The sequence below is a fragment of the Crocodylus siamensis genome, chromosome 3 (assembly GCF_052110815.1).
Source record: "Crocodylus siamensis isolate JL-2025a chromosome 3, ASM5211081v1, whole genome shotgun sequence".
Taxonomy (NCBI): Eukaryota; Metazoa; Chordata; order Crocodylia; family Crocodylidae; genus Crocodylus; species Crocodylus siamensis.
In genome coordinates, this window is record NC_143397.1 from 61,083,860 (window position 1) to 61,099,392 (window position 15,533).

At 40.9% G+C, this 15,533-nt stretch overlaps 1 protein-coding gene across 1 annotated transcript in view; it reads right to left on the minus strand.

Moving 5' to 3' along the window:
* The window catches only part of MCC (MCC regulator of Wnt signaling pathway), a 363,930-nt gene that overhangs the window by 282,904 nt on the left and 65,493 nt on the right, over positions 1-15,533 (minus strand). Inside the window, exon 3 of the mRNA XM_090038383.1 lies at positions 7,461-7,672. Coding sequence (XP_089894509.1) covers positions 7,461-7,672 — 212 coding nt within the window. The remainder of the gene's footprint in view (positions 1-7,460; positions 7,673-15,533) is intronic.

The following is a 15,533-nucleotide window of genomic DNA, read 5'->3' on the forward strand; positions in this document are numbered from 1 at the left end:
GTTTATTTTCAGACACAGTAGGGCCAGCAGGCATAAGGGACAGGTTACATTAATCATTTTAATTCCAAGACAGGATGTGATATAAAAATAGAACCAAGACCAAGGTCTCCATTCACTCTTTTAAAAAGTGAACAAATTGCATCACATTAAGATATTGCAAAATGTCACTTTATGGTATGGTCAGCTTTCTATATTAAAGCAATACTAACTGTAATTGTCAAACATTTGGTATCTATATATCACAGAATAGGCAAACAGTTGCTCAGTATTCTGCACTAACAACCTATTAATGCCATTTTAGGCAGCTGTCCAGAATTGGCTGCATGGCAGTCTGAAATAAATTCAATCCTTAATGATAAGCTTGTATTTGTGATTGTGTAGATATAACCTATTTATATAAAATAAGCAATTAAAATTCAAGTCTGACAGATTAAAGGGACAAGCTTTCAAAGTGGAAAAGAAAAAAACACCTATTCACTGAAAATACAACACTAGTTGCTAGATAATTGTCTCTAATTTCAGATAGAAAATAAAAACTTTCTGAAATCAGCTGTTCTGTCTTCCATATTTGCAGTTCTCCATAGCATGGATTCAAGACAGGAATACTGCACTATGTTCTTTAAAACCGGGTGTGTGTCTTTTGAATTTAAAAAAAAAATATATATATATATATATATATATATATATATAAAAAAAATCTCATAGCAACCATTAAGTGTACTGATAGATGCTGAAGCTAACACTTCTCTGATTTGTTCTGCTATGGATCAACTGCGTCTATTTTTATAGACAAACTCTGCATACAGAGATAGTCTCTAACTTTAATACATTAATATAACTTTAACACATACTTACAAGCCTAAGTTTGGTCTAGTCATCTTATTTCTGTTACACAGAAAAGGTGTGCAGCCAGACACGGAAATATGGTAAAGACAGCCCCCTTTCAAATATTTGTGTGTAGATAACCAAATGCTGCAGGAACTGATGCTAATAACTCTCTAAATAATAGTCCCATCCCTCTTCCCCTGAATGGGTAACATATAGCATCCTTATGTGGAGTCAAGAGTGCTGTATCTCCTGCCTAAGATAAGATGTAAATACACAAGCCTTACTAAAGCAAGGTGGCCTTTGGCAGACTCTGTAAGCCGGTCTGGGACCTCAGTGGCATCAGAATGCTGACCAAGCTGAAAGTTTACAAAGCCATCATTCTCCCGACCCTCCTGTATGCCTGCAAAACCTGGACTGTTTACCAGCATCATTCCAGAAACTAAACCACTTTCACCTGTGCTGCCTGCAAAAGATACTAAAGACCAAATGGCAGGACAAAATTCTGGATGCTGAGGTGCTCTGAAGATCGGCTCTCCCCAGTATCCACACCCTATTGAAACTGGTGCAGCTAAGACGGGCCAGCAACCTTTCAAGAATGCTTGGCACTCTCCTGTCAAATAAAATCTTCTAAGGCAAACTGTCAAATGGAGTATGCTTTTACAGTGCACCAAAGAAGCAGTACAAGGACACCCTAAAGATGTCACTAAAGAGTTTTGGCACCGACCCAGAGTCGTGAGAGCAAATTGCTCGTGACTGTCCATCCTGGAGGTCATCAGTCCAGAGCAGATTACAGGTAGAGGCAGTGAGGAAGCATGTAGCCAGGAAAATGAGGACCTCTCGTGTCCAGTCCTCTTCGCTCTCCTACCCTTGATGCAGCAGATTGTTCAGGGTAAAGATTGAGCTCATAAATCACCTGCGTACCCATGAGACCTGGCCTCCAACCCCCTCCTTTCTCTTTTTTTTCTCTCTTTCTTGTTTTCTCTTTTATCCCTCCCTTTTTCTTTTCTGCTTCCTTTCTCTCTTCTCTCCCCCACTCCCAGCCGCTGGATGCGGTCATTTTCACTTGTGAAGGATGAACAGAACAAAACAAGCAGTCATAAAAAGTTCTAGAGGACTTCTCAAGAGTGATATTTGGTGTTGGATCTAATTTCTAACTTGGTTAACTGCTTCCTAGCTAAATTCTCCACCTCAAGTGCCAAGTGAAAAGTTCATTTTTCACATTCTATTCTCACCTGCTGTATAGTGCTTTTCCTAAACAGTTGCAGTATTTCAAAGGCGGTGTTCTAGTTATGCAGAAATTAATTTGAGTCTAAAATCTGCACTTCCATTTGTAATGCAGCTGGAGCTCTTTTGGAAGGGAAGATACTGTGTGCAGAAAGACTAACTTCCTTATGTAGTGTCTGCTTGTAAGGGAGTGATAGAAGGCTTTTTTTTGTCTTCACTTGCTCAGAAGTGGGTACCTCCAAATTTCTGAAATGCAGTATCCTTTTGCATGCAACTTTTCAAATATTAACACATGCAAATGACAAAACACAGATGTGGGATGTTATCCATATGGGTTTTATATGTGTAAATGCCATCAGGTGTGCTTGCAAGCGTGCTTTAACCACCTGGATCAACTTCCCATGCAGATAACAGAGCTGAAACTGATGCTGCTTGCAGATGTTAAATAAACAAACCCTCCCCCACCCAATGGTGCTTTACTTTAAACTCAACACATTCCCGCACAAAGCCCTGCACATACCCAGAAGCAGCAGCACGTTACTTCAACCCAGTTTACTCAACTTCTGTAAAGATCATGTGCTTCAATGGGGTGTTTTTAGAGATTTTATCTAAAGCTGACTGAATCAACTTTAGCTAAAAGCCAAAAAAACCCACACTGAAGTGCCTGATCTTTACAGATGTTGCAGAGGCAGGTTGAAGTAAAGCATTGCTGCTTCCAGTAAAACACTTTTTTTTTGCTTGGTTGGTTGTTTTTTTAACATCTGCAAACAGCCTGAGTGCACACTCACATAAAGAATCCAGCTGAGACAATATAAGAACACACTCAACTAAATGCATTATAAAGTCTTATTCCACAGTAGTCATTTATGAAAGGAAACATGGGAAAAAGAATCTAACTCATCCAAATCCCATTAGCTTATTAAGTTTGAGCATTACAACAAAAAGCTGTATTTTGTATCAAACTGTTGTTCTTATGGCATTTCCACAATGTCAGTTCTAATCCAAAAACTCACCCTTTCACTGTTTGGCTGAATTATAAGGAAGGATACACTAAAAGAAAACCAAGCCTATTTGGCCCTTCAGAAATAGCTTCCTGAAGAGTGAACACAGATAGATGGCTGCAAATATTTTATGTAGGAATGAATAAACACATGGATAACAAAGGTCAGACACTGAAATTATATAGGCAATAAAAATATGCAAATACCTAAAAACACTGCCTGACAAGGCTGGAATCTTGCTATAAATTGCCTATTTGCAAATACCTTTGTACCCAATTATACCATTAAGAAAACTTCTAAACGATTATATTCAAAGGAACATAATGGATCCTGCATACATGTATTGTTATATTTAAGCCAATGGCACTAATGGGTACTTCATCAATGGATGGTGATGATGTGTCAACCAACAGGCCAATGTCAGACAAAAACAACAGCATCCAGGTGAAGGGGTGAAAAGAGAAATATGGTCTTGCTATTAAACCTAGTGACAGGAAATAAAAAGAAGTGCTGCAAGATTTATGTATTCTATATAAAATGACAAAAGAATATCTTAGGAAATAGGGCAAAATATGAATGGGCAATAGAAACAAAGCAAAATGAATATATAAACATACACATGCAAGCATGAGTAGTCAGTAAGAGCTCGAAATCAGCTTGAGTTGTTGCTGTTGTTATTATTTAAATCATTTCTTGTAAGTGGTTTCTCTCAAAATATCATCCTCTTTTTAAATAGCTTCCAATCAAGAATAATAATGTCTTCCTTAGGGACATCAAAGTTCCATACTTCTAACAAAAGCTTGTAGTTGCTTGTCAAGATATTTGTACACACTGCAATAAAAATCAATCCATACTGCACCAGGGGACAAAAAGTAACTGAAACAAAAAGAGGTAAGATGCTGCACAGCAGGTATTGTATTTTTGTAAAGCTCTACAGAGTTCAAATGTTTTTAAAAATTCATAATGAATTTTTTTCACTTTGTAGAGACTGAGCTAAAATCTGGAGAAAGGACTACTGCCTCTACCATTTACAAACCAACTTATTTCATTGCTAAGAGTGACACAGGGCTTCTCTGCATTGACTGATAATTATTATACATGATATACAAGCATTCAGGGTTGCTTTCTGTCCGACTATATGGTGCTAAATCAAAAGCGGCTGTTGGGGGGAAAAAAAAAAGCAAAAAAATGAAGCAATAACATGATAAGAAAGGGGGGAGAGGGTGGAGAAATACCTCAAGGTGGCTGAAAACGTTGGGGCTTAAATTAACTGGAAAAGGCCTACCGGATTTGGCTTCACTGACCCGACTTGGCTTCACTGAAGTGAAATGACTTACCTGGCCAACGGTAGGAAAGCAGTCTAAGATCAACAGAGCACTGGACAGTTACATATTTACTGTCTGGGGTGGGGTAGTGGTCACTTTTCAAGGACTGTCCAACAGAGCAGGCTGACACAAAGAGGTTTTGCATTTTGGAGGAGCCTGAAGAAGTTGGGCCTTTATGGAGCATGGTAAACTCTAGATAGACATGCCTGCATACAGAATGTTTTACACAGCAAAAGGACAAGGATTTTAATATTTCCAACTGGATATATCAATGGTCAGGGAACCCAAGAGGCAGAACTGCAAGTATTAAATCACCATCAGTCCTAAACCAGAAGACGCTAATTTAGATGCTAAGAGTTTTGTCATACAACCCAAGCAATATGAGACAGGTGAAAGCTTGAGGCTCATCACTGGTAGGGGTGCACACAGACACAAAGAGAACACAATGTGGTGCAGTGAGCTTCCTAACTGCAACTGAAAAAACACCTTTCCAGAGAGGGAGCGTGTATGTGCACATAAGAACTCATAACTGCAACAAGTTTACTTCACTCTCTAGATGTAGTCTGCATTAAAGCATGTCACCTCTGATTTCCTGCCAGTATTAAGATTAGTGTAAAGGAGGGAAATATAAATAGCAAAAGCAGCAATACTGTCTCTCCTGGCATTAATAAAGTGGAAGAAAAAATCCACGTAACCTACTGATCCAGTGCTCAGCATGAGTCAAATGGGGACATTATTGTCTTCATCTACATATAAATTGGAGACTGCTTATTGTGCTGTGACGTGCCAAGAGAAAAGAAAAAAAAAAAGAGAAATAGAGGCATAAAAAATATGTAAAAACAGAGACCAGATGCCTTTCATGCTACTAAAAATAAATAGGAATTTAAACATGAACACAAACAGAAAATCCATGGCAAATTACATGCTTTCTAAAATTACCACAACAAAGACATTTAGCTTTATGAGCCTCACAACACTGCAGTCTATAAATCAACCTGCAAGGCACCAACCTATGGGCAAGTGTCTATGGTGCATAGGCACCGGAGGTGATCCAGTGTCTGAAAAGGACCCTGAATAGAGGACTCACAGTGCCAAGGACAAGAGTCATGCTGACAGTAATGGACAGCTGGTGCCAGAAGACAGTGCTGAGCCTGGAAATGGTGCTACAAGAGCTGTCAGTATAGGTTTGATGTTTGAGATTATTTGAGTATCAAGAGGTCCAAAAAAGGAAGCAAAGCCAGGTGTAGGCTACTGGGATGCAAAAAGAACAGTACATTGCTACAAGCAAATGATGACATCTGGAGACAAAGCTATAAAATGGTGTCTCCTTGTGGGATCATTTTATTTCAGAGGTAAACAGGACAGTGGAAACGCTGACCTGCACTAAAATGAAGCCCAAGGGTGGTAGTTTTCCCCTAAAGAAAAAAAAATGTTCAAACTTTTCAAACACCTTTCCTGAGTTAGTGAATGTAAGCAATTTAAAGAAGCCTTTGCAACACTTCCAAAAGCTCAAAGGCCATTAGAAACTCAAGAGAAGTGCTGGATCTCTAGCCAAGTGGTTAAGAACAGAAGATCAGGAACCATGTACCATGTTTCGGCATAAGGACAAAACAAGAAGTAAATAGACCTAAAGTACACATTAGAGATACTGCTAAGGTAAAAAAGTCTCCAACAGGAGTTCACAGCATGAATCACGTGCTAGTGAGAACACATATACAGAAAACTACCAAAAAACAGAAGCATAGTCATGCAGCTCTCTGAAAATCTACCCAGAAGTTGTAAGGCCAACAGTTAGACAAATAGTCATCTTGAAACCTGAATACAACACCAAAACCACCCTGTCCAATACTGACATGACTTCAAAGGCTCACAGTCTAGGTACAAAATAGTTCAAGTCAATATGTGTGCATTTACTGCACAGTAACCAAAATTACTGTGCAGTATGGGCACACATCTACACATGCATACGCATACTGTACAGTAAATATGGCAACTTATGCAGACTTGAACATAAAGTTAATACCTGCACCATGCAAGTATCAAATTTACACTCAATTAGTTACTGCGCACTAGTGCATGTGTAGACGCATTACTGCACAGTAACACTGTCTGTGTGGATTGACTGGAGACTAACTTTAGTCCCCAGTCAGTCCACACATGGACTTTAATGTGCTTTAATTCCTGCATGTTCAGACACTGGCCTATTCATACTTACTGAACAGTAATTTACTGTGTAGTAAATTTAAGCTGGTATAAATGCACATGTAGACACACCCATATTCTCCAAAGCACTAAGTGGAGATACGATTCTGGTCTGGAAATTGCTGAGCTAACATTTAACCAGCATTCCTGACTAAGGGTCTCCCCTAGGCAGTCCTTTTCTCTTCTAATCGCATGTACAAAATTTTTTAAATTCCTTCCTTTAATTGCACTGATAAGGTCAGTAGTTATTTACAAATTTGAATTAAATACCCAGTTGGAAAAAAACCCAACAACTTATCTTAAAAGCATAAGCTTCCTACTGCAAAAAACAGTCTGGTACATTAACCTGAATATACAATTACTGTAATATTTGCTTATGACAGTATGAAATATCAGCCTTACAAAGAGTTCCAAACAAATCTCAAAAAAAAAAACAAAAAAAATCCAAAATTAAAGCAGGAATATAATGGAAAGTATATTTTTACATCACTCTGACTTAGTAAGAAAGATGCTATTTACTCACATAATTTGCAATTGTGCTACTAATTTCTCTTCCCAAGTAAAAGTTTTCAACAATGTTGATTTGTTAATTAAATCTGTATAAAAGTTTAAAACTTCACCTAAATTCCTTACTGAGACCCAGCTCTTCTTTTCCCTGAGAGTAAGTCTCCAATTACACAAACAATTGCTAGCTACTTATTATTTGCCAAAAATGTAATGATGCTCCTGTAGAAGAAAATTACAACAGCCTGATAGTTTCTCTATGCCTCTGTGGACCACGATGCAAAGTTGTAATTATTATGTTGCAGGGGGAAGGAAGGGTTCAGAAGGGAGCATCACAAACTTAAGCTTTTTTATATTGTAGGTAAAATGTACTTACAGTGTTAGCAAGTTCTAAATAACTTCCTCCAACAGAATTACTAAGATTGGAGGCCTGCGTAAGCAATCTTTGCAAAGCAGCTTGTTGATTCACGCTACTTCCTCCATATTCCAAGAGTTTCTGTAAAGTAGAATGACTCTGCAGGTCAGGACTCTGAAGGTCTCTTGCACCAGAATCATATTCCCAGCTTTCTCTAGCTCCTGATAAGGCACCTAAAATACAGATACATAAAGCATATCCCATTGTAATTAGGAAGGCAGGTATAAAAATTAACATGTTCCTTCCAAAAGGAAGAAACATATCTTTATTAATATGATGGCAAAAAGAAACTCAGTACCAATCTAAGTGCACAACGCAGCAAAAGTGTATGTTCACATACTTCACACATACCAAGAATAAATCAATTACAATTGAACCATTAATCTGTGGGAACACTCTCCTTCCCAGCTTCTGCTTCCTGCCCTTGCCCCTGCTTGTGGAGGTGTGGTCACATGGCACTGGACAGGGATGCCAGTGTGGTACTAGCCACATGGCACAGCATATAGCCCATACAGCATGTGGCCTGTGCATCCAGCATGTGTCAACAAGGGGCCTGTGGCCTGCAGCCACTCAGAAGTTGCACAGCCCTGCTATAGTGGATCACATCCACTGGTCTGAGGCCACAGAGAAATGAGGATGAAAAAAGATACTGAATACTTAGCCCTTTAATAAAAATGGCTTACCCTCTACCATGGTAGGGGCCTGTGGAATTATCAGTGGAGAAGAACCTCAACCAATGAATTTAGTAGAGCCATAACAATTTATACCAGCTACAGATCTGTCAAAATGCAAACATCCAAGGGAAGGATGTGACTTAGTGCAAGACCGGCACCTTATTTCTGGCATTTCCTGAATTCTAAGTGCTTCACTTTGCAACCTAAATAAGGTTTTGTTTTAACATTTTTAAATGCAGTTTTATATACATTTGCCATCTGATATGTGTCCTTCTCAAGGTAATCAAACCCCATCTTTTTACCCTGGTCTCAGTTACATTAGAGTTTTACCATACCATAAATCATTCTAGTCACCCTTCTCTGAAACACTGCAATATCCTTTGAGCCGGGTTAAGAAGTACTACCCATAGTATTATAAAGTGGTCATACAACTGATGTATTTAATTACATCATTATGATATCTACGTTATTCTCCACCCTGTTCCTTATGCATCCTAACATGCTATTTGTGGGTGCACACGGATTAAGGTCTTTATTGAGCTATCCAATGATAGCTGGTTCTTTTCTATTTTGATACAGTTCATCTAGACTCCCATATAATGAGAAGACATAAAAAACATGCATCAGTTTGCCACATGCACATACAGATCCATTTAATCAAAGAGAAAATTTGACCCAGCTTCAACTTGAATCAAGATGGAATAACTATCCTCAAATCCTTGTAGTTTACACTTCTGTATTAACACTAAAGGAAGCTTCAGCAGTTCCATTTCAAGCAAGTTAAGTGCAGCCATCTGCTCCTTGCAAGTTGTCAATATTGGCTTAGTCTGGCAAAATTTGAATACCATTGCAGTTAGTGCAATTCATTAGGTTGGAAAAGGCTTTAGTGCTTTCTGCTTTTGAAGCACAAACCAATTTTTCAAGCAAAAGCCTAAAATAATTTTACTAGAGCTAGTATTAACTTACGCCAGCAGTTGCATAAACAGGTACAGAACAATAAGTTTATTACATCATTTTACTATACAAGAATCATATTCTGTCCATAGAGGTAAATCTACCTTACGCACAATATACAATCAGAAATTCAGGATCAGCTGGAGCAAGGCTGTCCAAATGGTGGCCCTGAGGGAGCCGCATACAAAAGGAAGGAGCCCTTGCAGAAGTCCATGAAGGAACACCTTGCTTTGGCCTTCAGTGGATTCATAGATTGTTAGAGGCTGGAAGGGACCTTGTAGATCATTGGGTCCCATTGCACTAGGCAGGAAAAGACAACTGGGGTCAAGTGACCCCAGTAAGGTGACTGTCCAGTCTTCTTTGGAAGATTTCCAGGGTAGATGACTGCACCACCACTGGAGGGAGCTTATTCCATAGTCTGGACACCCTGACTGTGAAGGAGATTTCCTGGCGCTGAGCCTGAAGCGGCCTTCCAGGAGTTCATATCCATTGCCCTGGTCTTCCCAAAGGGTGCCCTGGTGAACAGCTGTTCACCAAGTTCTGGATGTATTCCCCGATGTAGCAGTAAGCCACTACCAAATCCCCTCTCAGCTTTCCCTTCTGTAAGCTGAAGAGACCCAAGTCCCTCAGCCTCTCCTCATATGGCTTGTCTTGCAAGTCCCTGACCACATGGGTGGCTCTTCTCTGAACTCTCTCAAGTTTTCCCACGTCTTTGTTGAAGTGCATTGCCCAGAACTGGATGCAGTTAGTCCAGCTGCGGTCTCACCGATGCGGAGTACAGTGGGAGTATCACTTCCTTAGTTTTGCATAAGATGCAACAGTTAATGCATGCCAGCATGTTGTTTGCCTTGCTGGCCACAGCACTGCACTGCTGGCTCATGCTCGTGCGATGGTTGATCACTACCCCTAGGTCCCTTTCGGCCATTGTGCAAGTCAAATTGTCACCACTGAGCCTGTAGGTGTGTTGGAGATTGTTTGCCCCCAGATGGAGCACCTTACACTTCTGAGTGTTGAACTTTCATAGATTTCACAGACATTAGGGCTGGAAGGGACCTCAGAAGATCATTGAGTCCAGCCCCCCGCCCAAAGGGCAGGAAGTCAGCTGGGGTCATAGGATCCCAGCAAGATAAGCATCCAATTTGCTCCTGAAGGTGTTCAATGTAGGTGCTTGAACCACCTCTGATGGCAGGCTGTTCCAGACCTTGGGGGCTTGGACAGTAAAGAAATTCTTCCTTATGTCCAGCCTGAAACGGTCTTGTAGTAGTTTACAACCGTTCGACCTCGTCATCCCTTGGGGCGCTCTGGTGAACAAACATTTCCCCAGATACTGGTGGTCACCCCTGATAAACTTATAGGTGGCCATCAGATCACCCGAGCCTGAGCTTTTCCAGGCTAAAGAGCCCCATGGCTCTCAGCCTGTTGTTGTAAGGTCTGCTTTCCTGATCTCTGATCATGCATGTGGTCTCTGGACTCTCTCAAGCTTCTCCACATCCTTTTTGAATTGCAGAGCCCAAAACTGGATGCAGTACTCCAGCTGTGGCCTCACCAAAGCTGAGTACAATGGGAGAATGACATCCCGGGATTTACTTGAGAAGCATCTATGGATGCAAGCCAGCGTTTTGGTTGCTTTAGTAGCCGCAGCATCGCATTGCAAGCTCGTGTTCATCTTGTAGTCAATGATGACCCCCAAGTCTCTTTCTTCCATAGTGCTAGCCAGAATACAAGGATGCTGCAGGTTTTTCTTCCCAAGGTGGAGAACCTTGCATTTTTCGGTGTTAAACACCATCAGGTTCTCATCTGCCCATTTCCTGAGCCTGTCCAGGTCAGCCTGGATCACCCGCCTGTCTTCTGGCATGGATGCTTTGCCCCAAAGTTTGGTGTCATTGGCGAACTTGGCCAGTCCGCTTCTGACTCCAATGTCCACATCATTAATGAAGGTGTTGAACAATATGGGTCCAAGGACAGAGCCTTGGGGGACCCCACTGGTCACAGGACACCATGATGATTGACTTCCATCAATTACAGCCCTCCGAGCATGGAGCCAATTGCCCAGCCAGCGGATCGTGGTGGAGCCAAGGCCACAATTGGGCAGTTTCGCCAAGAGGTGATCATGGGATACCAGATCGAAGGCTTTTTTGAAGTCAAGATATATGACACCAGTCTCTTTTTCCTTGTCCAATCTCTTCTCCCTCGTTGTAGAAGGAAATAAGATTGGTCAAGCAAGACCTACCTACAACAAACTCATGCTGGCTATCCCTCATAATGTTGGTGTCGGCCAGTTCATTAAGGATGGCCTCTTTAATAAACTTTTCTAAGATCTTCCCCAGGATAGAAGTCAGGCTGATGGGCCTATAGTTAGCTGGATCCACTTTCCTCCCTTTCTTGAAAACAGGCACCACATTGGCCTTCTTCCAATCCTTGGGGACTTCACCAGAGCACCAGGAGTTTTCAACGATCCATGCCAGAGGCTGGGCTATGATGCTCACCAGCTCCTTGAGTACCCTGGGGTGCAGATTGTCAGGGCCGGCTGACTTGAAGGTATCCAGCTTCTCAAGGTGTTCCTTCACAAGGTCAGCATTAATGGAGGGCACGGGATCTCCCTCACCCGGACTGCCCTAAACTTCATCTGGTTCCGGTCCACCCAACTCTATAGCCAGTATCTGCAACCTATCTTCTGGCATGACCACACTCCCACATAACTTGGTGTCATCCGCAAACTTGCCCAGCGAGCTTTTCACCCCCACCTCCAAATCATTGATAAAGATGTTGAAAAGCACCGGTCCAAACACAGACCCCTGAGGGACATCACTGGCCACTTCTCGCCAGGATGACAGAGATCTATTCATGAGAACTATCTGGGTCCTACCATGCAGCCAGTTTTCCACCCACTGAACTGTTGAGCAGTTAAACCCACAATCTTCTAATTTTTCCACAAGGATATTGATGGTTACTAGATCAAAAGCCTTTTGGAAGTCTAGGTATATAATGTTGACTTTCTCTCCCGTGTCCAGGTGGTGAGAGACCTGTTCGTAGAAGGAGACGAGACTGGTAAGACGAGACCTACCTGTGACGAAGCCACGCTGGCTATCATTCAGAATCTTACTGTCAACGAGTGTATCGCACAGATTCTTTAATTAGTTTTTCCAGGATTTTCCTGAGATGGAGGTTACACCGACTGGCCTATAGTTATCTGGGTCCTTCCTCTTCCCCTTCTTGAAGATGGGCATAATGTTGGCTCTCTTCCAATCCTCAGGGATCTCCCCTGTGTGCCACAATTTCTGAAAGAGTTTTGCCAGGGGTTCCTCAATGACCTCAACCAGCCCCATCAGCACTCTCAGGTGAAGTCCATCTGGTCTTGCTAACTTATAAATGTGTAGCTTTTTTAGTTGGTTTTGCACCAGCTCAGCATCCACAGTGGGAAGGTTATCATTCCCACCATGCCCTCTGTGATCCTTATCTCCTTTGTTATTCCCCTTGGTCCAGTGAAATACCCAAGCAAAGTGAGCATTCAGGAGTTCAGTTTTTTTCCTGAGTGTCCATTACCAGCTGTCCTGAGGTGTTAAGCCTTGTTAGCACCTTTTAACCTAGCCCTAACCCTGTTAACGCACTGCATGCAGACTGATCTGTTAAAATCAGCTAAATTCCAAAAATCTTCCAAGAACTATTCCAAATTTAAACAGTTTCTCCATAATAGTAGAAATAAATCACTACTTTCACTTTCACTTCAGAGGGGTAACGTCCTGGGAAATATAGGATGCAATACATCTCCTCTAATATTTTCCAGACTGGCCACTTATCAAGTCTCAGAGGCTGTCACAATGACAGTACAAGCTTTCGAGTAACATTTGGTGAACACAATTTATAGAACAGGAGCTACTACTCAAATCCAGTTCACAAGGGGCAACATTATGTGAAGCAGAAGGCCAGTTCTCTTTTAAAATGGCTATTCCTATTTCATAGCATTTTAATTCATAGATCCCCAATCACTTTGTAATGGTGGGCACCATTATAAGAAGAGATGAAGCAACTTTTCTGAGCATATGCAGTAGGTCACTGGTAAAGTCAGCATCAGTATCTGGTTCTACAGTCTCCTAAGCACCCTTTTAAGCTAACCAGGCAACAGGGGCCCATAAATACCTGACAACAAAACTATCAAGCTAACCGAAAGGCCCTTCTTCCTCAAAAGCAACAATTTTCCTCTCTAAAATATGCATCAACATTCAACCTGTGTGTTTATCAATCAAAAATAATTCATTAGTCAGATTAGTGCTGAGTGATGATAATAAATTAAATGAACAAAAGGGGAAAAACAAGGATACAAACATCTAAAGGTAAAAAGGAATAAGCAACCTAACTGCAACAAAACCAAGTTTTATACTGCAGACTACGGGGAGCAAAAATGCATGGCAAGTTGATTTAAACACATTTTAACTCAATTCACTAGAAGGAGAATATCTCAGTAAACTCACTCATTAAAAAAGGTGAAATAAAAGGAATAAATCCACCCAAAACAAACAGTATTCTCCAAATAATCACAAGAGATCTGGTTTATAATGCAGAACTTGTAACTAATGCAACTAAAATATATTTCTACATTAAAGTAAATTAGATTAAGAACAATTTAAATGGATTTTTTCATATGTATATGAAGGGGCTGCACCAGCATAAGCAATCTACTCACACAGTGCCAGTTTCCAGAAGCAGCATGCGCTATGATGTTTCTGTTAATCCAAAATAAATCCCCAGGTAATGTGGAATAAAAGTATGTAGCAGATGCCCCATCACTGCCCTCTAGTGGCTAGACTACAATAATAAAGCCCTAAGACAGGGCTTCCCAACCTTTTCCTTAGTATGATCCCATTTAGACAGTCAACATTTTTTGTGATCCCAAAATGATGCAAGCAAGATCAGCAAAGAAGGATCAATCAAATTTCTGCTTTTGAGTCTAGCACTCCTTTTATTTCTCATTCTCATCCTTGTCATTAGTTTTACAGCTAGAGCTTGAAGCAGAAACTTTTCCAAGAAAAATCCACGTTAGATTTCTCTGTCATGTAAAATGTATTTCAGCCAGCCAGCAAGTATCAACATATTTGTTCATCTTCCTGTAATGCAGATCCAACTCAAGGTGCCTGTACAACTGTCATGCATGCATGAAAAACTTCCATGCGTGAGAATTGAGTATTTATAAACAGGAAGTACATTCATCATAATTGGTTGCCGCTGTCAAGTGTCTTTACGACCCCATTTTTTATCATTGCAATCCCACATGGGGTCATGACCCCAAGGTTGGGAACCACTGTTCTAAGAGCTAGAGGATATTTCCCTACAGTTTGAAGGAGCAGAGGCCTTATCTTAGAAGCAAGTGGCTGCATTCCATCCCCAAGGTGGCACATGCGCTAAACATAAAAGCTTTCCAAAATGTTTGCAAATGCGTGATCATGGAGGGCAAAGCATTTAGCATTATTCTTGTACAGCGCTAAAATATGACAAAGTTCTACAAACTGTAATATTAATTTGCAGTGGGTTCAGAATGTTCTGCTGTTAAGAAAAAGACTATCATTTAGTATGGAAAGTCATAATAAAAAAACCCAGCAAAAATATACTAAATACATCCAAAGTTTATCCAAAATATTAGTATGGTTTTAATGGGTTACACTTTATCACATTTGCAATGGGTATGGTAGTTTTGGATGATAGTTTATCCCAACCAAGTAGCAGAATGGAGGACTGCTGCATTTCAGTTAAAGCAGGGGTATCAAACTCAGGTGTCCCAAGCTCAGGTCATCAGTAGGGAAAGCACTGCACGACCAGGGACTGAAGGTGAAAGGAGTACATGAAGAGTGGTTGTTCCTTAAGGACATGATCCTTGAAGCACAAAGGAAGTCCATTCCCACGCAGAGGAAAGGTAGCAAAAGGGCTGGGAAGCCCTCTTGGCTAAACACGGAAGTCATGGTCCTCTTCAGAAAGACGAAAGAGACAACAGAAACTTGAGACGGGCCTCAAGGAGCGCTATACAACAATGGCCTGCACTTGCATGGATCAGATTAGAAAAGCTAAGGCAGCAACTGAACTAAAATTAGCAAGAGGAATCAAGGACAAGAAGTCCTTCTTTAGGTACACAGGGAACTGGAGGAAAACAAATGGGATTGTGGGGCCACTGCTCAACAACTCAGGACAGCTGGTTACTAGCACTCAAGAGAAAACTAAACTTCTGAATGACTATTTTGCTTTGGTTTTTCACCGGGTCAAGGGGAAAATCATGCCAGATAGGACACAAAATGAGCAGAATACAAATGACTGCCTTCCTACTATTGCCATAGAACTGGTGCGTGATCAATTAAAAAATTAGACATTTATAAGTCAGCAGGACCAGATGAACTTCATCTGAGAGTGCTGCAGGAGCTGG